General features: G+C 45.5%; 1 protein-coding gene across 8 annotated transcripts in view; it reads left to right on the top strand.

The window, feature by feature from the left end:
• The window catches only part of MTOR (mechanistic target of rapamycin kinase), a 284,248-nt gene that overhangs the window by 127,585 nt on the left and 129,463 nt on the right, over nucleotides 1-27,200 (top strand). For all 8 annotated transcript variants that reach the window (XM_029578927.1, XM_029578922.1, XM_029578924.1 and 5 more), the window contains 3 exons: nucleotides 3,347-3,424; nucleotides 21,133-21,240; nucleotides 22,419-22,544. In XM_029578927.1, coding sequence (XP_029434787.1) covers nucleotides 3,347-3,424; nucleotides 21,133-21,240; nucleotides 22,419-22,544 — 312 coding nt within the window. The remainder of the gene's footprint in view (nucleotides 1-3,346; nucleotides 3,425-21,132; nucleotides 21,241-22,418; nucleotides 22,545-27,200) is intronic.

The raw sequence follows: 27,200 nt of genomic DNA, 5'->3' as shown, positions 1-27,200 counted from the left end.
CTCAAGAAACATCGAGTTTATTTGATAACTCAATTGTCTCTCAGTCACAGCCTATTACATTGGAAAGTATTTGGTCCACCTTAATAGACTGAAAATCAATTATTCTGACTTTAAATGCAACAGTTGTTGATACACAAAATCGGGTATTAAAAGTTGAACCATTAGTGTTACAACATGAAGAAAAAATTTTAGGATTTGGTAACCGGGTTAATCAATTGGAAAAGGTTCAGATGGGTTTGATTCAAGGAGAACTTGTAAATACCAGAAAAATTGAATTTATGGAAAATCAAATGAGATATAATAATTTAAGAATTCTTAATTTTCCCAATGTTAAGCTTATATCTCCATATGAGCAATACAAGAAATTTATGATGGAAAATTTAATGTTAACTCCAGGAGAGTTACCAATTATTGAAAAAATCTTTTTTGTATCATTGGGAAAAAAAAAGAATGAAGTTAATCAACAAAATGTACAACAACAGAATGAAATAAGTAATATTACAGATTTCTTGGAACAAACTATGTCTGAGCAAGTTGAATACCGAGGTATACTATGTGTAAAGTTAATAGGGGTAAATTGTATTTGGGTCAAAAGGTTTGGACCTTTTCAGATATAACTAGGATCACTCAAATACGTAGGAGAAGTTTTCTCCAAATGAATCAGGAAGTGAAGGCCTTAGGGGCTCAGTGTACCATTTATTATCTGAGTAAATGTGTACTAAAGTTCCAGCAAGAAAGGTTTGTGTTAGAACCTATTGAGTTACGCAAATTTCTTGATGCCAGATTACTTGTCACTGAACCTTAGTCCGGGTGATATATGGAATAATGCCACTTGTTTTGCCAATGATGGTAATTTGCCTGAATTTGCTCAATTATTAGTTATCTTGGTTTCTCTTTTGCTTTATAACAGGGAAGTTTCTTATTGGGATGAGAAATTATGGTTAATTTAGATTATTCTTATAAATATAATTTTATTTGTATATTTTAGTGCTTTTTTATACCTGCATTCATGATACAGATCATATCATGTCTGTTTACAAATAACCGAGGTTGTAGCCTAACTAACTAAGTATTAACATGGTATAGAGAAGACAAAAAGTTACAATGAACTGGGAGGAGGAAGATATAGCAGACAGTAACTGGATAAACTGTATCAATTATTTACAAAGTATTGAGAAATCTATAATGAACAGCTAGAGGGGCTCTGGGATTATGGAAAGGCCTGTTTAAACAACCACGTCTTAAGCCTTTTTCTAAATGTCAACAGGCAAGGTTCTTGTCTGAGCTCTGGGGGAATAGCGTTCCAAATGGTTGGTCCCGCTGTGGAAAAGGCCCGTTCTCTAGTGGTTAAATGGTGAGTGGATTTTGTTGAGGGGGCATGTAGGGTAGGCTTCTCTGATTGGTCTGGAGGACGTGTGAAGTTTTATATTACCTTTTACTTGTTGGTAATATATTATATATATTTTGCCTTTTACTTGTTGGTAATAATCAATATAAAGAAATATATTGCCTTTTACTTGTTGGTGGTAATTAATATTTGTCAAATCAGATTTATTTACCTGTACCTTGTAAATGACAAGCGGTTATGCTGTTTGTTTAAAAATTCTGCATAAATAATTTAAAAAAATAAAAAAATAAAAATCCCACACCAAAACAGCACCAATTTCCAGCACTTAAACAGTAACCACCTTACCTAAGAAAAGGCAACACTGAAAATATTACACCAGGCCTTAAGACACCAATACACCTCCTATTAGGAAAACGGACCAAGTCAGGCTGCTATAGAGCCCTACACAGAAACTACACACCAGCAGAAAACCTCACCTGAATCACATGTGCTGACCCTCACCTAACAAAGAATAAAGAGACCAAAACGCATAACTAGAAGCATGCAGAAAAAAATGAATTGGAAACTGCAACAAGCCAGAGTCTCTGTATGCAGTGTAATAAAGGAAAAAAGAAACATCACCCATCCTTATACGACAAATATAAAATCAGTAGCAGTAAAACCATACTTAACAAAAAGAACAGATTATTTCAAAACAGCTGATGAGTGGAATATCCAATAATTAAAAACTCATATAAAAATTTTCTAGATATCAATAAAATATTTCAAAATAGCAGACACAAAGACCCAGTAATGAAAAATAAGGATACAAAATTTTTTTTGCTCTGCATACCTGGGAACGTTTGATATCCAGGTGTCCTGAGATTGTTCTGAATTAGCAGGAGGAGGGATGGTTTGCTTGGAACTTTCTCCTCTCTCAGTCACATACCAGCGCTCTCTCTCACACTGGCTCTCAATGACACACCTATACACACATGCTCTCAGTACTCACATATACCCATGTTTTTTCTCTCTCACTTATATAGGCTCTTAATTACACATTTACACACATGCTGTCTATCTTTTCACGCTTACACACACACACAGGCTTTCAATCACATAAATACAAGCTGTCTTTTTCTCTCACATGCTTACAAACATGCTCTCTCTCGTTCTCTCATTTACACACAGGCTCTCAATCACATACTCACATGCTCCCTCACCTAAAACCAGCTCTCAATCACACACAGACACACAGGCTCTTAATCATACATACACATGATCTCTCTTACACACAAAGGATCTCAATCATACACACACACTCTTTCACACAAACAGGTTTTCAATCACAAACTTACATTCATGCTCTGTCTCTCACAGGCAGGCTCTCAATCACAGACATACTCTCTTTCACATATACACACACAGGATCTCAAACACAAGTGCTTGCTTGCTTGCTCATTCACTCTCTCTCCCTCTCCGGAACCAGCAGCAGCCTCCTCCCAACCCTAACCTCCTTCATTTTCAGCCCTTGCGGAAGAGGAGTCCCATCGGCCGCGGGGGTTGATGTTCTTCTTCATTTTTCTCCGAGCCGCACTGCTCATTCCTCCGGCCGCGTCTCTCTTCTGTTCTTCGGGCCGACTCTGACCACACCAGCATGGTCTCTTCTTCTCGCGCACGCACCCGCTGCTCACCACTTCCTCTTCCGGGCCGCGGGGGGCGGGGGCGGAAAGAAGAGACCATGCCGGTTCCACCCGGGCGGAGGAGGACCGGGGAGCAGCTAGGTCAGCGGGGGACCGGGAAGTGTGGCGACACACCTGCGTATTCTTGGTGACACACTGGTTGAGAACCACTGTTCTAAATAATGTAACAATATGGTTGGTTTTCAGAATAACATAAGTGTTGATTTACTATACACTAATTTTTATATCTCTGTATATCTGTCATGTTTATATATATATATGAAACTATAACTTCTGTTGTAAAGCACACATTGGAATATTGTCATATTCATTTAAGTGCATTGACAAAGCCAGAGATCTACTAGATGCTGAGCTGACTGCTATGGCTGGAGAGAGTTACAGTCGAGCCTATGGGGTAAGTTTGACATTTTCAGGCTTCATTCTTTAATTATTAAACCATTTCTGTGTACTGGGCCATACCAGGATAATCCCAGTTCCTGTTTGAAGCTATAGAGAGTCAAATGCAAGCTGTCACCCAAAAATGTATTTTCCATGAGCATGTGATGTGGCAGTAATAAGGAAATGTAATCTTACCTTTTAATTCCCTTTCCTTTAGTCCTGTCAGACTAGGCTAATGTTCCCCTGCCAGCAGATGAGAGAGAAAGTAAAAAAGCTCAAAGCTGACCACTCTCCCTATCGAAGAGTAAAGCCAGCTCTTCAGTATCCTATATCAAAGCTAAGACCACAGAAAGCAATTGTTTATTTTGGTTTCCAAATCATCACAACCAAAACCTGATGCAGCCAAGAAACGTCACTCCGTGGTCATTCTTTCAGTTGTCCTCCCCCCCATCCCTTGTTAATTGTACTTTCCACCTTTTGTTATTATGTAAACCGATATGATGTGTACTTTAATGTCGGTATAGAAAAGCTGTTAAATAAATAAATTAACCCAGGAAATAGATAAGCCCTACACCAAGGTCATGATTAGCCCTTTCAGAGTGGGCCATAACAAACTTGCTTCAAGTTTTCTGAACTTTTCAGATTGAGAGCCTTGATCATTGCAGCTTCAATAGGTGGGTTCTGGACTGATCTGGCAGGACTAAAGGAAAGGAAATTAACAGGTAAGTTTCACCTTTCTTATCATCCATGCCAGACATGTGGGATGTATCCAAGCTCCATCCAGACCTGGTAGGAGGAAGCCACAATAATTCTCAAGACCTCTGCATCCAAAACCAGCAGAAGGCTCAGCATGTCAGCCACTACAGCTGAGGTGCTGTGCCTCCCTCTTTTTACAACTTCACCAGATGTAAGGGGAGAATGACCTCCTCAGACCTTTGACCCAATCCAAATTTGGCATAGTGCCATAGGAGACAATCCAGGGGAAGCCTTTTTTTTTTTTTTTTTTTTTTTTAAATAAACTTTACTGGATCCCTGTTGCTCTCCCAGAATATGGGGAGAGTGTGCTGTCAGTAGCTCCTGCTGCTGGATCCACCAAGGGAGCAAAGTCATCAGGGACCACTGGGTGCTTGACCCATCTGTGCATTCACTCAGGCCCCAACTGAGTCAATTTCCAAAGGAGAAGGGAGAATCAGTCCCACTAGAACTGATTCTCTCTTCTGCCTCTCCCTTTCCAAAGCACCTCCTCCTACGGTAACTGGAAACCTTTGCCTAAAGCGTTTCCGGGAGCGGCCCACATGTCTGCACCATCTGCTGGAGACAGAGAAATACTGAAGAGCTGAAGGCAGCTCCAGACCCCTATAGGGGGAATGAAGTCAGATTTTAGCTTTTCCCTGTCTCCAACTGCTGGCAGGAGGGACATAACTCACTTGTCTGGACTGGTCTGGCATGGATGGTAAGAAAAGTAGTTTTATTCTCTGGTCTGGATATGCTGTGAGAAAATGTGATAGATCCCTACCAGAATGGGCACATTAGAAAAAATGTTAAGTAATTATTAGGGTCATTCATCAAAATGCGTTATGGTGTTAACGCACATGTGATAAGAACAATAACGCATGGCGCGAATGCAAATTTTTGGGAGGGGTAGGATCAGGGAGGAGTTTGGGCAGGATTTAGTAAAATGAGGGACAATATGCCAGAAATAATTACACCTTTTTCCAGCCGTTAGGCTGTGCGATATGCCCGAAATGGCCATAAGACAATTCATAATAAATGTTTTGAATTGCATTTTGGCCATTTCTGGGCTTGAGAGGGGAGAAGGAGAGGAGTAGCGGTAGAGAGAGCATCTGGGGAGGGCCTCACAATGTGCAACTATTTTTATCTCTATAGGTGGGCTATCTAATAGGTCGAGGTGAGGTTTTGGTGGTGGTTTAGGATTTAGGGGCCAGTTTCTCATTAAGAGTGAGACATACGACTAGCACATTATACCTTAGTGAAGATTTGACATCATTTGGAGTGAGGAAAGTCTCACAAAGATGCATTTCTACTATGATCTTTCATCCTAGCTTGATGGACTCTATAACAGGATACCATCAAGCTACGATGAGATAACGTAGTACAAAATTTCAACTTTGTGAGACTTTCCTCACTCCAGATGATGTCAAAATCCTCACCAAGGTGTACTGTGCTGTTCGTATTTCTCACTCTGCATGAGAAATTGGCCCCTAAACCACCACCACCACCTCACCTCGACCTATTAGATGGCCCTTCTATAGAGATATAAATCACTACTATGAGGGCCTTGTAGATAGGCGTTTTCTCTCTCTTTTTCCCTCCCTCCCTCCTTCCCCCTGCAAAGTGCAAAAATAGGGATTATCGCAGGGTGCGATAAGTTTACTGCACCATGCGATACTACTGATGCGAAGCAGTAAGTTACCATGTGAAGCGGTAATTCTAAAATTTCCCTAAACACACCCCTTTTTCTTAATGTGGGCAATTATCAATGCATTACTAAAGAATCATAAATATAACTGGGATATTTTTACAACATAAGCTACAAATAAAACTAAAAAGGTGAAATTATGAAACATTTTGTTAGCTATTTTAAGAAAAGTGTTGGCACACAATGTCTGATTTACTAAAGGGTGAAAAGTCTGTGGTGATGCTAATTTATGATTTACACTAGCTAGCCACATCTAATGCACAAAACTAAACTGCATCTCTCCTTCCCTCCAATCCCTTAACCTGAGATAGATGACCCCCTTCCGCCTTATGCCAGATTCTCCCCCTCTGCACTCCCCCCAAAGGCAATCCTCTCATCTTTGTGGTCAGATACCCCTGCTTTCCCAGGAACCTTCCTCACCAACACCTAGCCCTTCAAATGGCATATCTTCACCTGAAGCAGCAGAAAGCTATGTTCCATTCTGTCTCATGCCAGCATCAAAATTTAAAATGGTGCCTGCTGTACGTACCCGGATCAGTCCAGACCGTGGGTTATGCCTCCCTTCCAGCAGATGGAGACAGGGAAAAACTTGTAGGGCACCCTCTGATAACCAGTTGCACCCCCTGCATCCCTTCAGTATTCTGTCTCCAGCAGATGAAGGAAGGCAGAACCTGCGGTCCCCTTTAGCTGCAATTTAAATTTGGGGGCTGGAAATTTTAGGGAAGGTTTTGGATCCCCTATTTCCTCCCATATTACCTTATTCCTTTGAATGGATCAAGTGTAAAAATAAATAAATAAATAAAATAAAATTATAAAAAGAACTTTGAGGAAAATTTGTTCCCTACTTACTTTCCTCTCTTGTCTATTGGACAATAGTACTAATAATCAGAAAGTTGCTGAGGGAAAGAGCGTTTGCATTTTCACCTGTTTGTAGTATCAGGTAGGTGATTGTTAGCAGTCTCCTGGCTCGCGGGGGTGTAAGCTGGTGGTCCAGCCTCTCCCCCTGCGCTGCACCCGGCTGCCCAGAGATGTTTTTGCCTCAGGGCAGTGCTGGCAGAGACACGGCTTTCCTCAGCAAGTCCCTGTTTTTTTCCTACAGGCGGTTGCGTTCTTTGTTTCGGAGCGGAGGATAGTCTGACTTACCTGCTACTGCCAGGCTTCGGGGGAGTACGCTCGTGAGTCCGTCGCGTTGCTCGACCCCATGCTGCGCTCGGCGAAATGCTCCACGTGCGGGGAGCCTGGGAAGCGGCTGTCCCACGAAAGGATCTGCTCTCTGTGCCTCCCCGGTGGGGAGGGCTCCTTGAGAGCGGCGGATCGGCAGGCCTCACAATCGCAAGCGCGATGGCCATCAGGGGGGTTGGCCCCGTTCGTGCCGAGCGCGGGAACAGCGGCCATGTTGAATTCGGGAGACGCTGCTGAAACACAGCCAAATGGCAGCCTGCTCCTCCCGTGTTAACTCTGGAGGGCCCCCTCCCCCACCTGCTTTCACTATGGATTTTGTGCTCCTCACGCACAATGCATATTTGTCATGCATGAGTCAACAGGATGGCTCTCCTCCGGCTCCCCCTCCCCCTAAGTTGTCGGGTGGATGGTGGGGCCCCTCAAGGGACTTCCCGGGTAGTACCCTATTCTGGCTCACAGGATCCGATTCCGGCGGACCCAGATCAGGATCAAGATGATCCCGCTTCAGGCGCGCAGCTGGAAGGGGATGATCCCCGAGTTTTGTGTCTCTTTCAGAAGGAGGAGCTGGAGCACCTTATCCCCCATGTTCTTTCAGAATTGGATATTGAGGTGCCTCAGGATCCTTCGGGGGCCAGTTCAGGAGCTTGCAAAGGAGATTCTGTACTAGTGGGGTTGTGTCTGCCAGCGAAGACGTTTCCCCTTCATCCAAGGCTCCTACAGTTGTTATCCAAGGAATGGGACTCTCCGGAGTCCAGTCTACGAGTTGGACGAGCCATGGACAAGCTCTATCCTCTCCCGGAGGACATCCTGGAGCTCCTTAAGGTGCCAAAGGTGGATTCTTTGGTACGGCGGTCACAAAGAGGACTACCAATACCGGTCATTGGTGGAGCCGCTTTAAAGGACCTCCAGGATCGCAAGTTGGAAGTGTACCTCAAACGGGTCTTTGAGGTGTCCGCCTTGGGAGTCCGGGCGGCGGTGTGTAGTTCCCTCATGCAGAGGGCAGGTTTGAGATGGGTCCAACAGCTGCTCGGTATTCAGGAGCTCCCACCAGACGAAGCCCAACAAGCGGAATGCCTGGAGGCGGTGATAGCCTATGGGGCAGATGCGCGCTGTATGATCTCTTGCGAGTCCTAGCACGTTCGATGGTTTCAGTAGTCTCAGCGAGGCGTCTCCTATGGCTTCGGAATTGGTCCGCGGATTTTTCTTCCAAGTCTCGATTGGGTTCTCTCCCATTTAAAGGCAAGTTTCTGTTCAGTGAGGATTTGGACCAGATCATCAAATCCCTGGGAGAGAACAAGGTACATAAGCTCCCTGAGGATCGGCTAAGGACTTCCCGATCTTTCAACGCTTGCATTTTCGGCAATCAAGACCAGTGTCCCAGAAGCCTCCTTCCTCAAGGTCCCAAGTTTCGTCCCAGTCCTTTCAGGGATGCAGACCCTCCCGGGATGGTTCTTCTCAGAGCCCCGCTCCAAAATCTGTCCAATGAAGGATCGCCGACCCGGTTCCCAGAGTGGGGGTACGTCTCTCCCTATTTTACAAGGAGTGGGTCAAGATCACTTCGGATCAGTAGGTACTGGATATTCTAAAACACAGTTACGACTTAGAATTTGCTCGGCCCCTAAGAGACAGGTTCCTCTTCTCACCTTGTGGACCTCTGCGGAAACAACAAATTGTGCGTCAGACCCTCGAAAGGCTCCTCGACTTCGGGGCAATCCTGCCAGTCCCACTAGAAGAACATGGGATAGGCCATTATTCAGTTTACTTTGTGGTTCCCAAAAAGGACAATGCTTTCTATCCGATCCTTGACCTCAAGACCGTCAACAAAGCTCTCGGGGTTCTCCACTTCCGAATGGAAACACTGCGTTTCGTCATCGCGGCAGTTCACGGAGGGGAATTCCTGGCATCGTTGGATCTCACAGAGGCTTATCTCCACATCCCCATCCACCGGGAACATCAGCGATTTCTTCGGTTCAAGATCCTGGGCTAGCATTTTCAGTTTCAAGCTCTGCCATTTGGTCTGGCGACCGCTCCCCAGACCTTCACCAAAGTGATGGTGATGGTAGCAGTGGCGCTCCAGAGGGAGGGAATCTTGGTCCATCCCTACCTGGACGACTGGCTCATTCGGGCGAAGTCCCAGGATCTCTGCTGCCAGTCGGTTGACAGGGTGTTGACCCTCTTCAGCTCTCTCGGCTGGGTGGTGAATTTTGCCAAGAGCTGCCTTGTGCCCTCGCAGATGCTGGATTTCTTGGGAGCACGTTTCGATACCCGCCTGGGCTGGGTTTTTCTATAACAGGACCAGGCGCTCAATCTCATGTCCCAGGTACGACGCCTCCATGGTCTAGCGATTCCCACGGCGTGGGATTACCTGCAAGTCCTGGGTTCAATGGTGTCCACTATAGATTTAGTGCCCTGGGCATTTGCGCATATGCACCTGCTGCAGAGGGCGTTGCTTTCCAGATGGAAGCCGATGTCTCAGGAATTTCAAGCCCCCTTGCCTCTGCCGGACTTCTCCACAAACAGCCTGGATTGGTGGCTCAATCTACCTCATTTGCTTCAGGGGGTGGACTTTGAAATGCCACAATGGGTGGTCATGACCAAGGATGCCAGTCTTGCCGGATGGGGGGGCTGTGTGTCAGTTTCAGTCAGCCCAGGGACTATGGATTACGGAGCAGGCTAAATGACCGATCAATCGCCTAGAAACCAGGGCGGTTCGTCTGGCGTTGAAAAGGTTTTTCCCATTGGTGCACCACAGGGCGGTGCGGATCCTGTCCGACAGTGCCACCACGGTAGTGTATATCAATAGTCAAGGAGGGACGAAGAGTCGTCACGTCTCTTGGGAGACGGACAAGCTCATGGGCTGGGTGGAACAGCACCTATCCTGCCTGGCGGTGTCTCACATCGCCGGAGTGGACAATGTTCAGGCGGACTTCTTGAGCCATCAGCGCATAGATCGGGAACTATCCGAGGGAGCAATGACGCTGCTTGTCCGCAGATGGGGGGCTCCACATAAGAACATAAGAAATTGCCATGCTGGGTCAGACCAAGGGTCCATCAAGCCCAGCATCCTGTTTCCAACAGAGGCCAAAACCAGGCCACAAGAACCTGGCAATTACCCAAACACTAAGAAGATCCCATGCTACTGATGCAATTAATATTCCAACAAAAACATATAGGGGATCAATTGCTCGGTGATAATCTTGTACGGAGGTAGTTCTATGAGGGTAACCACTTTATGGTTATCCTCTTGTGTACCCCCGTCTATTATTCTTTTATTAATTTTTGTTTAATTTACCAACTTCTTTTGCTTTTTGTAATTTTCAGTTTTTCTTAAAATCCCTTCTCCCCTGCTGCTTTTCCGCCCCACTAATGTTTTATTGCATACTTATCGGGACGTCGCCTCTATAATATCTTATGGGCGCGGAGCTGCTCGTCCGACACGGGCCATGTTTCGGCACGGAGTGCCTGCTTCAGGGACTGTGGGAGAATAAGCTGTGTCCAACAATGGGTTCACAGCATGTGGCAAACCTTCAATATATGAAAAAGTCAATCTCAGATAACACAAGCCTTATGAAGCCTTTATAACTAATTTAAGATCACAAGACCCACCTGGCTTTTTTCAAAAAACTTACTGTTATGCCGCTTTCCTTTGTCATACTCGGGACGCCCGTAATGCTTGTCTGGGCGTCGGCTTCATTCTAACCGTTTATATAAACCTGCCTGGGAAACCTACCTCCTCCTCTTCGTCAAAACCAAGGCTATCTCAGGTGTGGATGATCACAATAGGGTCTTGAATTTCCGGCGTGAGTGGACCTGATTGTCTCTGTGGGCGGCTTCAATTCAACCAGGGGCGTTTTCCAGGCGGGGTTAGTCACTTTCAATTTTTTCTTTTTAGCGGGCGGGTCTGATTCACCCAGGGGCGTTTTACAGGCGGGGCTGATCGCTTTCAATTTACTCTTTTTTTCTTTTTTCCGTTTGGCGAGCAGGTCTAATTCAACTGAGTGCGTCTCTCAGCGAGGCTGGCAGCCGCGCTTGTTTATGAATCAAACACCTTTTGTATCTTTATGAATTTGTCTCCCACGTTTATCTATCAAATAAAAATTATGGATTTTTTGAGAAACATTATCTTGTCTCGTCTTATCAGTGATGTAGCTATGACTCCATTGTCTCTATTCTTAAATGACTCTGTTCAGAAATTCTTTATTGTTTCACATTGAATTACTCTGAGGCTGGTGACGTTCTTGCATCCTGGCATTGTCTGCCATTTCCTTGCGGGCATTAGCGAACCTCCCGGTGTGATATTTATGATAGGGGATGATGTTGTCCTCCATAATACATGGTGCTGATAACTGAACTTCACCAGAATATTGTCCAATCAATTTCCCGATTTAGTCCTTTTGGGTCCACTGTATCCCATGTATATATGTATTTCTGTTCCATCTGTGTCAATCTTGTGTTGAGATCACCTCCCCTTGGGTGTTCTTGTAATTGAAAAAGGACCGCCACTTTGAAGTCTTCTGGTGGATGCCCCATTAGTTGCCAATGGTCTGTTAGAGGAGCCCCTTCTATTTTATGTCTAAGTCGACTGACATGTTCTTGAAGTCTGTTTTTAATCTTACGCATTGTCTTGCCAATGTATACCTTGTGGCAGGTACACCAGAGCGCATAAATAACTTTTGTTGAGTCGCAGGTGTAATTGCCTTTGTAGGTGTATTTCCTTCGGCCAGGGATGGAGAATTCCGTGCCTTCATGCATGAACTGACATGCACTGCATTTTCCACATGCTTTTTGCCCTATTACTATATTTTGACTTCGAACTTGTACGGGTAGTAGATTAGAATGTACTATCAAATCTTTCAAATTTTGTGCTTTTGTGAGGGCGAAAGTGGGTTTTTCCTTCAGATTGGAATGAACTTGTAAAATGGGCCAGTATTTTAATATGCTTTTTTTTAACATATAAGTTTGTGGTGTGTGTGGTAACACACAAATCAGTTTCTCACTTTCAGTATGGATTTTGGGCTGGAGGAGCAGCTCTCTATTGGCCCATCTGGCCCTTTTATACGCTTTTTTTACTATGGCTGCTGGATACCCTCTTTGCAAAAATCTTTTAGTCATGTCTATTGCTTGTGTTTTGAATTCTGTGACAGTGGAGCACAGTCTCCTCAACCTGAGGAATTGCCCAACTGGTAAATTATTTCTAAGATGGTTTGGATGAAAAGATGAATAATGTAACAGTGTATTTCTGTCTGTGGGTTTCCGATATATAGTGAATTGAAATCCTTCTCCTGTGAGCATGACTTGAATGTCCAAAAACGGTATACTGTTCTTATGATGTTGGCTTGTAAAACGTAAATGTGGATTACAGCTATTCAACCATTGTACAAAAAGTTTCAATTCCTCCTCTTCTCCATGCCATATGACAAAGATGTCATCGATGAATCTTTTCCACAATTCAATGTGGCTTTCATAGTTGTTCCGGTATACCCATCTTTCCTCAAACTCTGACATGTATAAGTTAGCCAAGTCGGGGGCCATGGTGGCCCCCATAGCTGTTCCTTTGATTTGTTTGTAATACTTCCCTAAAAACATAAAGTAGTTCTCTTGTAATGCAATGCTGGCAAGTTCCTGGATGAAGGCTGCTGGGGTTCTCCGTCGTATACCAGTTGACGTTAACTTTGCCGTTATGACCTCAATTGCCTCACTCTGAGGGATGTATAAACGGTTAGAATGAATTGCCTCACTCTGAGGGATATATAAACGGTTAGAATGAAGCCGACGCCCAGACAAGCATTACGGGCGTCCCGAGTATGACAAAGGAAAGCGGCATAACAGTAAGTTTTTTGAAAAAAGCCAGGTGGGTCTTGTGATCTTAAATTAGTTATAAAGGCTTCATAAGGCTTGTGTTATCTGAGATTGACTTTTTCATATATTGAAGGTTTGCCACATGCTGTGAACCCATTGTTGGACACAGCTTATTCTCCCACAGTCCCTGAAGCAGGCACTCCGTGCCGAAACATGGCCCGTGTCGGACGAGCAGCTCCGCGCCCATAAGATATTATAGAGGCGACGTCCCGATAAGTATGCAATAAAACATTAGTGGGGCGGAAAAGCAGCAGGGGAGAAGGGATTTTAAGAAAAACTGAAAATTACAAAAAGCAAAAGAAGTTGGTAAATTAAACAAAAATTAATAAAAGAATAATAGACAGGGGTACACAAGAGGATAACCATAAAGTGGTTACCCTCATAGAACTACCTCCGTACAAGATTATCACCGAGCAATTGATCCCCTATATGTTTTTGTTGGAATATTATTGAAAAGGGGAAGAGGTTGGTTAGTGACTGATGCAATTAATAGCAGTGGCTATTCCCTAAGTAAAATTGATTAATAGCCATTAATGGACTTCTCCTCCAAGAACTTATCCAAACATTTTTTGAACCCAGCTACACTAACTGCACTAACCACATCCTCTGGCAACAAATTCCAGAGCTTTATTGTGCGTTGAGTGAAAAAGAATTTTCTCCGATTTGTCTTAAATGTGCTACTTGCTAACTTCATGGAATGCCCCCTAGTCCTTCTATTATTTGAAAGTGAAAATAACCGAGTAACATCTACTCGTTCAAGACCTCTCATGATCTTAAAGACCTCTATCATATCCCCCCTCAGCCGTCTCTTCTCCAAGCTGAACAGCCCTAATCTCTTCAGCCTATCCTCATAGGGAAGCTGTTCCATCCCCTTTATAATTTTGGTTGCCCTTCTCTGTACCTTCTCCATCGCAACTATATCTTTTTTGAGATGCGGCGACCAGAATTGTACACAGTATTCAAGGTGTGGTCTCACCATGGAGCGATATAGAGGCATTATGACATTTTCCATTCTATTATCCATTCCCTTCCTAATAATTCCTAACATTCTATTTGCTTTTTTGACTGCTGCAGCACACTGAGCTGACGATTTTAAAGTATTATCCACTATAATGCCTAGATCTTTTTCCTGGATGGTAGCTCCTAATATGGAACCTAACATCGTGTAACTACAGCAACGGTTATTTTTCCCTATATGCAACACCTTGCACTTGTCCACATTAAATTTCATCTGCCATTTGGATGCCCAATCTTCAAGACTTGCAAGGTCCTCCTGCAATGTATCACAGTCTGCTTGTGATTTAACTACTCTAAATAATTTGTATCATCTGCAAATTTGATAACCTCACTCGTCGTATTCCTTTCCAGATCATTTATATATATATTGAAAAGCACCGGTCCAAGTACAGATCCCTGAGGCACTCCACTGTTTACCCTTTTCCACTGAGAAAATTGACCATTTAATCCTACTCTCTGTTTCCTTTCTTTTAACCAGCTTGTAATCCACGAAAGGACCATTGCCTCCTATCCCATGACTTTTAGTTTTCTTAGAAGCCTCTCATGAGGGACTTTGTCAAACGCCTTCTGAAAATCCAAATACACTACATCTACCGGTTCACCTTTATCCACGTTTATTAACCCCTGATGGTCATGCCTGAAGGAGAGTGGAAATGACCTGATCAGAATACCCCTTCAAGTGTAAACATCGCCTCTCAAAAGCCAAGCCGCGAGGGAGAAGTGATCCTCCCGATCCGAAAAGATGGGTCCCTGACGGAGCAGGCGCAGAAGATGAGCTAACTGCAGGGGACCCTCGAGAGCCAAGCGAACTAAGTCCGCGAACCACGGGCACCGCAGCCAATCCGGAGCCACTTTGCGACGAAGTGGCTCCGGAGTGGCTCAATTCACCACAATGACCACGATTGCCTCACACCCTAATTCAAATTCACCACACTCAACACAGCACAAGATCAACCAATAAAGCACGTCTCAAAATCCTACCAGTCAACACAGCCAAACTAACCACCACTAGGAAAAGAGCTTTCTCAATCGCCGGACCTCACCTCTGGAACACTCTACCCTCCAACCTCAGAACTCAAAGCAACACCAAACTATTCAAAAAACTGCTCAAAACCTGGCTCTTCAAACAAGCTTTCAAAGATGGTATTGGATAAACCAATATATATAACTACCCGCAGCAGTCCCACTACTCCCCCGCTCTTCCCACCATAATCCCACCTTTCTCCACAAATCCCCCCCACTTCTATATCCATCACTAATACTCTTAATCCCACCGCTAGAATATCCCACAACCCCTACCCCATCAATACAACACACTACGTGTCTATTCTAACATCCTACAGTATCAGTATTTTACTCAGTTATAAGGCTTTATCCAAGTTTTTATTTATTCCAATCCATGTACTCTTTCCCAAGTTTCTTTTATTATAATCCATGTTGTTTTAAGTTGCTCCTCCAAATTTACCTTATCTCTTCGTTATAATTATGAACCTGTTGAAGTTGCCCTACTGAATTTTAATGTATTTTGTTGTTGTTAAAATGTAAACCGGAGTGAAGGCCACCACCAATACTTCGATATATAAAAGCCTATAAAATAAAAATAAATAGGAGAGCCTCTGTTGGGAAGCAGTGAGCAAGGTTCTACTCCAGCTCCAGTCCCTTGGTTGGGTGGTGAACTTTGCCAAGAGCCAGTTGGTCAACTTCCTGGGAGCACGCTTCGATACCTCGGTAGGCAAGGTCTTCCTCACTCGGGAGAGAAGGCTCAAGTTAGTGGCGCAGATCCATCGGCTCATGTCCTTACCCCTGCCCATAGTATGGGATTATTTGCAGGTACTTGGTTCCATGGAGTCTACTCTGGAGGTGGTTCCCTGGGCGTGGGTGCATATGAGACCATTACAACGTGCATTGCTTTCTCGGTGGGATCCGAAATCGGAAGAGTTTCGCCTGCCTTTGCCACTGATGGAACCAGCCAGGTCCAGTCTCGATTGGTGGTTGATTCTGGCCCACTTGTTACAGGGGATGGTCCTGGAGGAGCCGCAGTGGGTTATAGTCATGATGGGTGCCAGCCTCACTGGTTGGGGAGCAGTTTGCCAGTCACAATCCGCTCAGGGTCGTTGGACAAGTTATCAGGCGACGTGGTCAATCAATCGATTGGAAACCAGGGCAGTACGCCTGGCGTTACGTGTTTTTCTCCCTCTGGTAGCCCATTGTGCGGTGCGAGTCTTGTCAGACAACATGACGACGGTAGCCTACATCAATCACCAAGGGGGAACCAGGAGCCGGTCGGTGGCCGTGGGCAGAGCGACATCTAGTCCGGTTGACGGCCTCGCACATAGCTGGGGTGGACAATGTGGAGGCAGACTTTCTCAGCCGCCAGCATCTAGATCCCGGTGAGTGGGAATTGTCCGACACAGCTTTCCGACTGATCACTCGTCGTTGGGGGGTTCCAAACCTCGACCTGATGGCAACTCGGACAAATGCAAAGGTGCCCCGGTTTTTCAGTCGTCGGAGAGACCACTGGTCGGAAGGAGTGGATGCTCTTGTTCTTCCGTGGCCTCGCGGCGTACTACTGTATGTGTTTCCGCCTTGGCCACTAGTGTGTCAGATAGAGAACCACGTGGGGTCAGTCATTCTGGTAGCCCCAGAAGGCCGTGGTTTGTGGATCTTATCTCGTTGGCGATCGACGGTCTGGTGCATCTCACCCACCTTCTGAATCTTCTTCGACAGGGTCCAGTATTTTTAGATCGAGCGGATCGCTTTTGTCTAGCGGCCTGGCTTATCAAAGGAGGCAATTGAGGAAGAGGGGATATTCGGATTCGGTTATTTCTACCATCTTGCAAGCACGGAAATCGTCCACGTCGTTGGCCTATATTCGTGTTTGGAGAGTTTTCGATTCTTGGTGCCAAAGTTTGAACATCCCCCCGCGTCTGGCTTCGGTGGCACACATCCTATCCTTCCTGCAGGAAGGACTGAAGAAAGGTCTAGCTTGCAGTTCTCTCCGGGTGCAGGTCGCAGCACTGGGTTGCCTGTGGGGCAAGATTGATGGCTTTTCGCTGGCAGCTCATCCAGCTGTGTCCCGTTTTTTGAAGGGGGCCAAGCATTTGCGCCTGCCGGTACGACAAATTTGTCCTGCCTGGTGCTTGAATTTAAAGGGCTTATGTGGTCTTCCTTTTGAGCCCCTCCGGCGGGCTACGTTGAAGGATTTGACACTCAAGACTGGTTTTTTTTTGGTAGCCATTACCTCCGCACGGCGAATTTCAGAGTTTCAAGCTTTGTCGTGTCGGGATCCGTATTTTTGTATTTCGGATTCCGGAGTTTCGCTGCGGACCGTTCCCTCCTTCTTGCCCAAGGTGGTATCGGCTTTTCATTTGATTCAGACGGTAGAGTTACCGGCCTTCCCGAATTTGGATCAGACTTCTGCGATAGATAAGGATCTGCATAAGTTGGATGTGCGCCGGGTTCTCCTTCGCTATCTAGAGGTGACCAATGCTTTTCGATTATCGGATCATTTGTTTGTCTTATTGACTGGTCCTAGACAGGGACACAAGGCATCCAAAGCTACGGTTGCTAGGTGGTTGAAGGAGGCCATTTCCTCCACTTATCTTTGCGCTGTGCGGGCCATACCAGAAGGATTGAAAGCGCACTCTACCAGGTCTCAAGCGGCCTCTTGGGCAGAGAGCCAGTTGGTCTCTCCGCAGGAGATTTGTAGAGTAGCCACTTGGAAATCCTTGCATACTTTTGTGAAACATTATCGTTTGGACGTCCGGGATCCGGAGGTCGACTATTTTGGCAGCAGTGTTCTTCATGCTGGACTCTCCAGATCCCACCCCAATTAGGGCAGCTCTGGTACATCCCAGCGGTCTGGACTGATCCTGGTATGTACAGGGAAAGGAAAATTGGTTCTTACCTGCTAATTTTCGTTTCTGTAGTACCAAGGCTCAGTCCAGACGCCCGTCCTTGGGTTTTTTGGAGAGTCTGTTTTTTCTGTATGTTTTCTTCCTTCTTCTTACCTCGGCAGAGTTTTTTACAGGCGTGGGAAGGAATCTTCTTGATTGATATGTTATGTGGCAGTATGGTTTGTTTCTTTTACCGCCACTGGTTGTTATGTTTGGGGATTTGTTCTCCTTTATTGGTTATTCTGCTTTGATATTGTATGTACTGAGGGATCGCAGGTGGCACACCAGGTTAAGAGGGGTGCCTTTTCAGTTTTTTTTCTCTCTGACTCCCTCTGCTGGAAGGGAGACACAACCCAGCGGTCTGGACTGATCCTTGGTACTACAGGAACGAAAATTAGCAGGTAAGAACCAATTTTCCTTTTCTTGATTCTTTGAGTTCCTTTGCCTGCAAGTATTTTCAGGTCTATATATAGTTACTCCGCAGTTTTGGAGTCTGTTTTGATCCATTCATCGGTTGTTCTTTGCTTTGATATTCTTAATACTGAAGGGACGAAGGGGGTGCAACTGGTTATCAGAGGGCACCCTGCAAGTTTTTCTCTGTCTCCATCTGCTGGAAGGGAGGCATAACCCACGGTCTGGACTGATCCGGAGTACTACAGGAACGAAAATTAGCAGGTAAGGAATAATTTTCTTTTAGGCAGGTTAATACCAATTGTATGGCTTAACGTGATTTATGATAACCTGTTTTAATATTATGAGCTACTCTGCATACATTTGTATGTGATACAGGTCATTAACTGTAATGTAAACCTATTTTTTTAAATTAATGGTCATGCAAGTGTGCATGTTATCTTTAACACAACCATTTAATGTGCATTTATTTGTTTATTTTAAAATATTTGCATTCCATCAATCCACGAATCTTGTTGGATAACAACTATACATGTATAATTAAAACAAATATTGTTATAGACCTGGAATACTTTATAACAGATAAAAACCTAATCAATTACAAATATTAAGCATCTCACAATCAAAGACAAAATCATATTTGCAAACCCTAATCATCAGGCAACCAAGGACTGCACAGTGTTCTCTTAAAAAAAAAAAAAAAAAAAAAAAAAAAAGAAATTAGGAAGGGAAAACCATAGCAATGAAATAAACCTTAAGAGGTTTTCTAAACCTCAAAAAAACCCTTCTCAGTCCTTATCTCGTCCAGGAGGGCATTCCACAGACTCAGAGACCATGACCCTAAATGTTATGATTGTGGACCCTTCTGTTGCGGTGAGGCTGACACAGCCTATCAGGAAAGTCCTGTAGGTCCTCACCGCCAACTGGCAGAGCAGATGGTGTAGAGACTGGGCTGGAGCTTCGCTTATACCAGCCCCTTTACCCTCAGATTGAGCCTTCGGGTTCCAGGACCCAGCAGGTCACAGATGGCAGTCTTTGAGGCGCGAGCAAAAAAATAATTCCTGTGGTTGGTCAAAGTCAAGGCTGGTGGCAAGCAAGGAAGATCATGGTCGAGGCAGGTGGCAAGTAAGGATGGTCATGGTCCAGGCTGAGGTCGAAGTAGGAAGCAAGTAAGAGTACAAGAGGCACAGGCTAAGGTCAGTTTCAAGATTTCAGTCCAAGGGCAGGCTAGAGAAGAGGAAGATAGAGCTGGAAGACGATGACAAGGCTGGACGAGGCTGAAGACACAATGGCAGGTTGAGAATGAAGACCAGGCTGGAGAAACGAAGACAATGCTGGGTAGGCTGAAAAGATGAAGGCAGGTCTAGGCAGATTGAAGAGACAAAGACAAGGCTGGGCAGGCTGAAGGCAAAGCTGGAAACGCGGAGGGAGCAGCAATTCGCGCCATCAAGGATAACCGATTTGTTGCTGAAGCATTTTGGCATTGTATGGCTGTGTGATGTCATGTGGGAGCACTGGAGGACAAATTTCCCGGTGCAGTACTTTTAAATGTCGGCATGCGCCTAGGAGGCAGCCCGAAGGTGAAGGACTGTCATGTTCCCCCGCCTTGTGGAATGGCAGCGTCTTTGGCCAAGTGGAGCGGCAGAGCCGGGCCAATCAGTTGTGTCTGGTAAATAAGCCGGCTCTTGGTGGCAGCCCACAAGCCAGTAAATGTAATTTTCTTGATTCTGTTAAATGCATCTCTTTTACTGAGGGGATTTCCAGAAGACATTAAGTTGATCGGTGCAAAAGTCTTGGCTGATATTTTTGGACTGTAGGACAATACATTGTGGGACCAAATTATGCTGGGCTTTGAAAAGCAAAATGAGCGCTTGAATTTAATTTACCATGGAACTGGTAGCCAGTGTAGGGCTGCGAGATACGTTCCCACAACACCGAACTCTGGACTAAATGAGCAGTGGAATTCTGCATTAATGCTCTTTAATAATTAGACTCCTAAATCAATTTGAAAGTAAATACAGGAATTTGGGGTCAGAAGTATTTTTCCCTGTTGTATAACTGCTACCCTTCCCCAGACCACAAAGAAAGATCTGTAGGTAGTCGTAAAAAGATTGAACTCAACAAGGTCCATATTCAGTAAGCCGGTGAGCAGACAAGTTATCCAGCTAAAGTAAGCTGGATATTCTGCAGAGTACTGTCAATGAAGTGCTGTACTGAATATACCTGGTTAACTTAGCTCCTCCCCGGAATGATCCAGAATAAGTTTTATTTGGCCAGATAACTTGGAGGAGTTCAGATCAGCGTGCGGGAATTCTAAAAGCCTGCGGTTTATCTAGATTAGTCCTGAACTTAGCCAGTTAAAATATTGGAATATTGATTCCAGTTTTCTTTTGATCTTCTGTAAGATCAAGCTGAAGTTCTCTTCAGTCCTTTGCAAGAGGAGGTATGGAGGCTGGAGCTGTCTAATGGAGAAAGGAGATGAAACAAAAGAATGTTTCTTTTCATTTTGCCTGACGTGAGAATACGCTTTAGTGAATCGTGGATGAAACATTCCTGACTTATCCAGGACAAGCTTGTGGTAGTGTAAGGAAAGGCCAAGCCTAAATGAGCATACCTGTGCTATCTGCATTATTTCTGGATTAGATGTAAATGGAAGATTGGGGATGCTGGAATGGAAGATTGGACTGCTGGAAGGAAGCCTTTCCTTCCTTCCAGCAGTCTATGCTTCCAAGTTTAATTTCCCTGTTAAATGTAACTTTGTTCTTCGTGTTCAACCTATTGTTTTTGGTTACTGTTCATGGTTCAGTTCCCCAATTCGATGTAAACCGATCTGATATGGTCTCTACCATGAAGGTCGGTATAGAAAAGTGTTACATAAATAAATAAATAAACTTGAAGTGTAATTCTTTCTCCCTTTAGGCTATGGTGTCCTGCCAGATGCTGTCCGAGCTGGAAGAAGTTATCCAGTATAAACTTGTTCCAGAACGCAGGGAGATAATTCGCCAGACATGGTGGGAGAGGCTGCAGGTGAGTTTATTCACTTTCATTCGAGTGCTGTATGTTCTCATTTATACACACACAAATATGGTAGTCATTCACTGGCACATTGTGCTGTAGGCATAAGCTCAGTTGCTTTTATGCTATATACACATAATACATTTTCAAATATGCAAATACTCAAATATACATTGTACCCAAACAATTTGCAGCTGATTCTGAAAGATGGTGCATGTAGAAACAAAAAGCAAACTTAAACAAGACAGATGTAGGAGTGATGGTCTCCGATGACCTCCATGTAGCCAATTAGTGTAATAGAGCAGTTGGGAAAGCCAACTCAGGTGGATATGGAGAGGCATTATCAGCAAGAAACAAAGAGGCAGAGTTGCCCTGGTGTCACTTTCTAGTGAAACCCCATCTTGTTCAATTGTGGAGGCCACACCTTTGTAAAAACCTTGAGAGGATGGAAGCATTTCAGGAAAAGCTACTAAAATGATACAGGGCTGCAACACAAACCCTTCAAAGAGAGGCTTAAGAAGTTCCAAATATACTTGCTGGGAGAAAGATCGGAGAAAGGAGGACATAATAGATAAAATATGGTAAGGTGAAATTTCCGTAGAAAAGAACATTGAATGGGTGATTTCCAAATAGCCTGCGAGGTTGCAAATCCGTGTACCTTAGGATAATTTTCAAAGATAAACTATCTGTGTTTGCCAATCAGCAAGCACAAAGTACTTGCCTTGACCGTTCACGTCTCCTCTCCCCAGCAAAAGCAGATTGTTTTTAGTAGCTGGTACGGGCTTGGCAGGCCCTTGAGAAGTTGTGATAGAACTTTGTTTTCAGACTGCATCCCTTCCAGAATGTTCAGAGTTTTCTCAAGTTTGCTCATTTTACAGAACTATATTAGCATTTCAAAAATGTCTTGAAGATGTTTGGTTTGAAGGTTTCCTAACCAGTGGTGGTAAGCAGATATCCCATACCTATAGATGCTAGTTTCAGCACAAACCTCTATCCCTGTGGGTAGACAAAATCTTGAGCAGCTGCTGGATGCTTCCCTGAGAGATTTGTACAGTCGCTGACCTATGGATTATATCTGCCTCAGGCCACAGAGAAGCAATACCCAAACTGCAGCTGCTCGAGCTTGTTTTACCGGCTGTCCTCTGTGAAAATCTGCTATAAAAAGATGCTGTTTATGCTTCTATTCTCAGGGCTGCCAGAGGATTGTGGAGGACTGGCAGAGAATACTTATGGTTCAGTCATTGGTTGTCAACCCTCATGAGGACATGAGGACATGGCTTAAGTATGCCAGTTTGTGTGGCAAAAGTGGGCGCTTGGTAAGTCCTTCCATTTCTGTTATCTAACTTATGAGTGCTCCCTTGTGTAGAATTTAGAGTACAAAAAACCATTTTTTTTTTTAGGTTTTGAGGTCTTCATATTCTAAGTCAGCTATATTGAGAAACAATGGAGCATTTTATATTTTACATTTTATTCTGCAGAGCTAGTTGTTTTCTGTTCTCTAAGTTATCATCTTAGAAAATGGTATATTTTTAGAAAGGCGTTAGACAGTAGCCATAATATAGGGCTAGCAGCACCTCTACTACAAAAAGCATTTACAACTGATACCCAGCATGTTCCCTGTACATACCGCAGAGCTGTCCGTACCACAGAGCTGTCCGTACCACAGATCAGGCCGTACCACAGATCAGTCCGTACCACAGATCAGTCCAGACTCCTGGGTTTTGCCTCCCTTCCAGCAGATGGAGACAGACAAAGTGTTACTGACACTGTAACATTATCTGGTGCTGCACCTGCAGTCTGCCAGTATTTCTGTCTCCAGCAGATGAAAGGTGGTGCAAATCCTGCAGTCAGAATTATAAAGGGGGTAGAATATAAAAAAAAATAAATTAAAAGTTCAAGAACTTGGAGATCTTTCTCCTTCAGCCCTCTCTGCGGGGTTGGTAGGTCCCTTCAGGTAGAGGAGCTTTTTAGTGGGAGGGCTTGGAAACCCCTGACTCTGCCTGTTGCCTTACCCTCTGAGGAGGGAGATATCTGGTGATGCCAGTTCCCTCCCCCGCCCGATGGTCAGCCGGAGCCTGCAGCAACAGTAATGTATAAGGTTAAAAGTTGATCGGGTGATTCTCCGCCTCGGAGTTTTGTGGTGCTCAGCCCTCCCATTTTTTCTTTTGGATCGGTGTGCCGGACACTTGGTAGCTACCAAAAAAAAAAGAGTGCAGCACAAGTTTTCCTGGCGCCATTCTTGCTATGTCCTGCAGTCGGCAGTGCACGGCGTGTGGGGACACACGCTCGCAGCTTTCTTCTACTGGCTCCTGCCCCGCTGCATCACCAGCAGTAAAGGCAGCTCGGGGAGCGTGGGAGGGGGGGGCTACGAACAGGCAGCATTCCTCTGCAGTCGGCGCAGGAGACGATGAACAGTCCAGTGTTGCCTTCCCAATTTTGGCAGGAATGGTGGCCATTTTGTCTATCTTTGCTCCCGCTACTGGCAAGGCCTCCAGAACTCCGGAGGCCCCGGGTTTCTCTGTGTGAGGCAGAGGAGGAAAACATCCTGGATCAGGAGCTCGAGGGAGCAGGGGATTTCTCCCCAGATTTTATTCTAATTATGCACGAGGCCTTTTTGCACAAAAGAGCAGCTGAACGCCGCCACCTTAAGCCAACGGACTGTCAAGACCTCCTGTTGGCTAAAAGACCCCATTCCTTTCCCTTTGGTGGAGCGACAAGAGTCGGGAGGGCTCTGACCCACCAGCTGCCCCAGGGGAAGCTCGCAAATACCTCGGAGGCTGAGGACTCCCCTGAGTTAGTCCCGTCAGGGGGAGATCCTCGTTCACATGGTATGGACCTGGATAAGGCCCAGGGTTCAGCTCCTCTGGTGGAGGGAGATGACCCAAAGGTGATCCTTCTTTTTTGCCGGGAAGAATTGTAGCTCCTGATCCCCTTTGTTCTTAGTGAACTAGATATTAAGGAGCCCCAGGCGGATACGAATCGCGGGGCTTAAGAGGGCCGACCAGAACGTTTCCCTTTCACCAGTCGGTGAAGGAATTGGTCTGTGGGAGTGGGAATCTCTGGATACGGGCCTAAAGATTTGCAGAGCCATGGAGAAATTATATCCTCTGCCTGAGGACACGTTGGACCTCCTGCGCTTGCCCAAAGTGGATGCTTCAGTATCAGCCGTATTGAAAAAGATGACGATCATAAGAACATAAGAACATAAGAAAATGTCATACTGGGTCAGACCAAGGGTCCATCAAGCCCAGCATCCTGTTTCCAACAGAGGCCAATCCAGGCCATAAGAACCTGGCAAGTACCCAAAAACTAAGTCTATTCCATGTAACCATTGCTAATGGCAGTGGCTATTCTCTAAGTCAACTTAATAGCAGGTAATGGACTTCTCCTCCAAGAACTTATCCAATCCTTTTTTAAACACAGCTACACTAACTGCACTAACCACATCCTCTGGCAACAAATTCCAGAGTTTAATTGTGCGTTGAGTAAAAAAGAACTTTCTCCGATTAGTTTTAAATGTGCCCCATGCTAACTTCCTGGAGTGCCCCCTAGTCCTTCTATTATCCGAAAGAGTAAATAATTGATTCACATTTACCTGTTCTAGACCTCTCATGATCCTGGTAGCTGGTTCGGTGGCACTCAAGGATATGCAGGATAGGAAGTTGGAGATACATCTCAAAAAGATTTTTGAGGTCTCAGCATTGGGCATTTGCGCCGCTGTGTGTAGCAGCTTTATGCTCTGTGCCGGGTTGCATTGGGTGAAACAGTTATAGTCCGACAAGGCATTGTCAGTGGAAGAAGTGCAGCAGGCCAAGCAGCTAGAGGCCGTAGTGGCCTATGGAGCGGATGCCTTGTATGACCTTATTCGCACGTCCTCGAGATCAGTGATGTCTGCACTTTCTGCCCATCTCCTCCTTTGGTTAAGAAACTGGTCTGCAGATGTTTGGTCTAAGTTCCAGCTTGGATCACTGCCTTTCAAGGGGAAGATGCTCTTTGGAGAGGACTTGGAACAGCTGGTCAAGCTTCTCGGGGAGACTAAAGGGCACATGCTGCCAGAGGACAAACTGAGGCCTGGCATAGGTTTCTTCTCAACGTGGTCTCGTTTCCGGTCGAAGCAGCATTTCCGTCCGGCTCGTCTTCCGGCTGGGGGTCAGAGGCAGGGAGCTGGAAGGCAACCGTTTTGGAACCAGTCCTTTTGAGGCTGGAGACCAGTCAGAAATGGTTCCGCTCCAAGAACCTCTAGTGTCAGTACCTTCCAATGTAGTGGTGCCGGCCCACTCCTCTGCTCCACACATTGGCGGTCGCTTAAAGTTTTTTCTCAAGGAGTGGGCCAAGATTACATCGGACCAATGGGTCCTAAGTGTGATAGAACAAGGTTATGCTTTAGAATTTGCTCGTCTGCTAAAAGATTTGTTCTTGAAGTCCCCTTACTCTTATGTACAGAAACAACCAGTGGTTCGGGAAAATATCTCTCATCTCCCTCTCTTGGGATCCATAGTACCAGTGCCGGTCGAGGAAAGAGGGTCCAGAAGGTACTCCATTTACTTTGTGGTCCCGAAGAAGGACGGTGCCTTTTGCCTGATTTTGGATTTAAAGAAGGTGAATCTAGCACTCAAGGTGCTCTGTTTTCGGATGGAAACGCTGAGGTTGGTGATTGCTGCAGTGCACAAGGGGTAGTTTTTGGCTTCTCTGGATTTGACCGAGGCCTATCTTCACATGCCCATTCGCCCAGACCATCAAAGTTTCCTCAGGCTCATGACCCTTGGAGAGCATTTTCAGTTTGGTACCCTGCCATTTGGATTGGCAATGGCGCTGAGAACCTTTACAAACGTGATGTGATGGTAGCAGCGACGCTACAGCAGGAGAGTGTCCTGGTCCACCTGTACTTAGATGACTGGCTGATTCGAGCGAAGTCGGAGGACCTCTGCCAGCAGTTAGTGTTGGTGGTCCTACAGCATTTGCAGTCCCTTGGCTGGTGGTGAATTTTCCCAAGAGCCAGCTGGAGCCATCTCAGGTCCTGGAGTTTCTGGGAGCATGCTTCAACACCGAGGAATGCATGTTCAAGCTCCAGAATCAGATTTCCGGGTTGCTCAGCACTTTGACTCCCAAGGTCTGGGATTACCTACAAGTCCTTGGGTCTATGGCTTCCACTTTGGAATTGGTGCCTTGGGCCTTCGCTCATATGCGTCCTCTTCAATCGGCCTTGCTCTCCAGGTGGAATCCTGTCTCGGAGCAGTTTCATCTTCCACTGCCTCTTCCTGTGGAAGGGCCAGTCTGGATTGGTGGCTGTGTTGGGACAATCTGACCCGCGGGTTGCCCTTGTAGGTCCCAGACTAGATAGTGGTCACAACCGACGCCAGTCTCTCCGGTTGGGGGGCTGTATGTCAAGCTCAAGTGGCTCAGGGCCTCTGGTCTCCGGAGGAGACGTCTTGGTCCATCAACCGCCTAGAGACTCGGGCAATGCGCCTGGTGTTACAGGCCTTTCTTCCTCGTGTCCAGGGCAAGACTGTGAGAGTGTTGTCTGACAATATGACGAAGGTGGCGTACATCAACCGACAGGGGGGTATGAAGAGTCTAGCTGTGGCACAGGAGGCACAAGAGTTAGTCCACTGGGCGGAACTCCACTTGGAGATGCTGGCGGCGTCTCACATTGCGGGACTAGACAATGCTTAAGCGGATTTCCTCAGTCACCAACAGCTGGATCTCAGGGAGTGTTGCCTGGATGTCCAGGTTCCTGACTGGCGGTTTTGGAGAGAGTGTACTTCCTGGTTTAGGGAAGCTTTGGTACATCCCAGCAGTCTGGACTGATCCGGGTACATACAGGGAAAAGAAAAATTGGTTCTTACCTGCTAATTTTCATTCCTGTAGTACCTCAGATCAGTCCAGAGACCTGCCTGGGTTTGGAGAGTCTGCTCAATCGGTGCTGCTGTCGTATTTTCTAATGATTTTCCAATGCAATTTCTGGCTCAGGT

This window comes from Rhinatrema bivittatum, chromosome 15 (genome assembly GCF_901001135.1).
Source record: "Rhinatrema bivittatum chromosome 15, aRhiBiv1.1, whole genome shotgun sequence".
Taxonomy (NCBI): Eukaryota; Metazoa; Chordata; class Amphibia; order Gymnophiona; family Rhinatrematidae; genus Rhinatrema; species Rhinatrema bivittatum.
The sequence above is the reverse complement of the archived record's forward strand: the minus strand, read 5'-3'. Positions and strand labels throughout refer to the sequence as shown.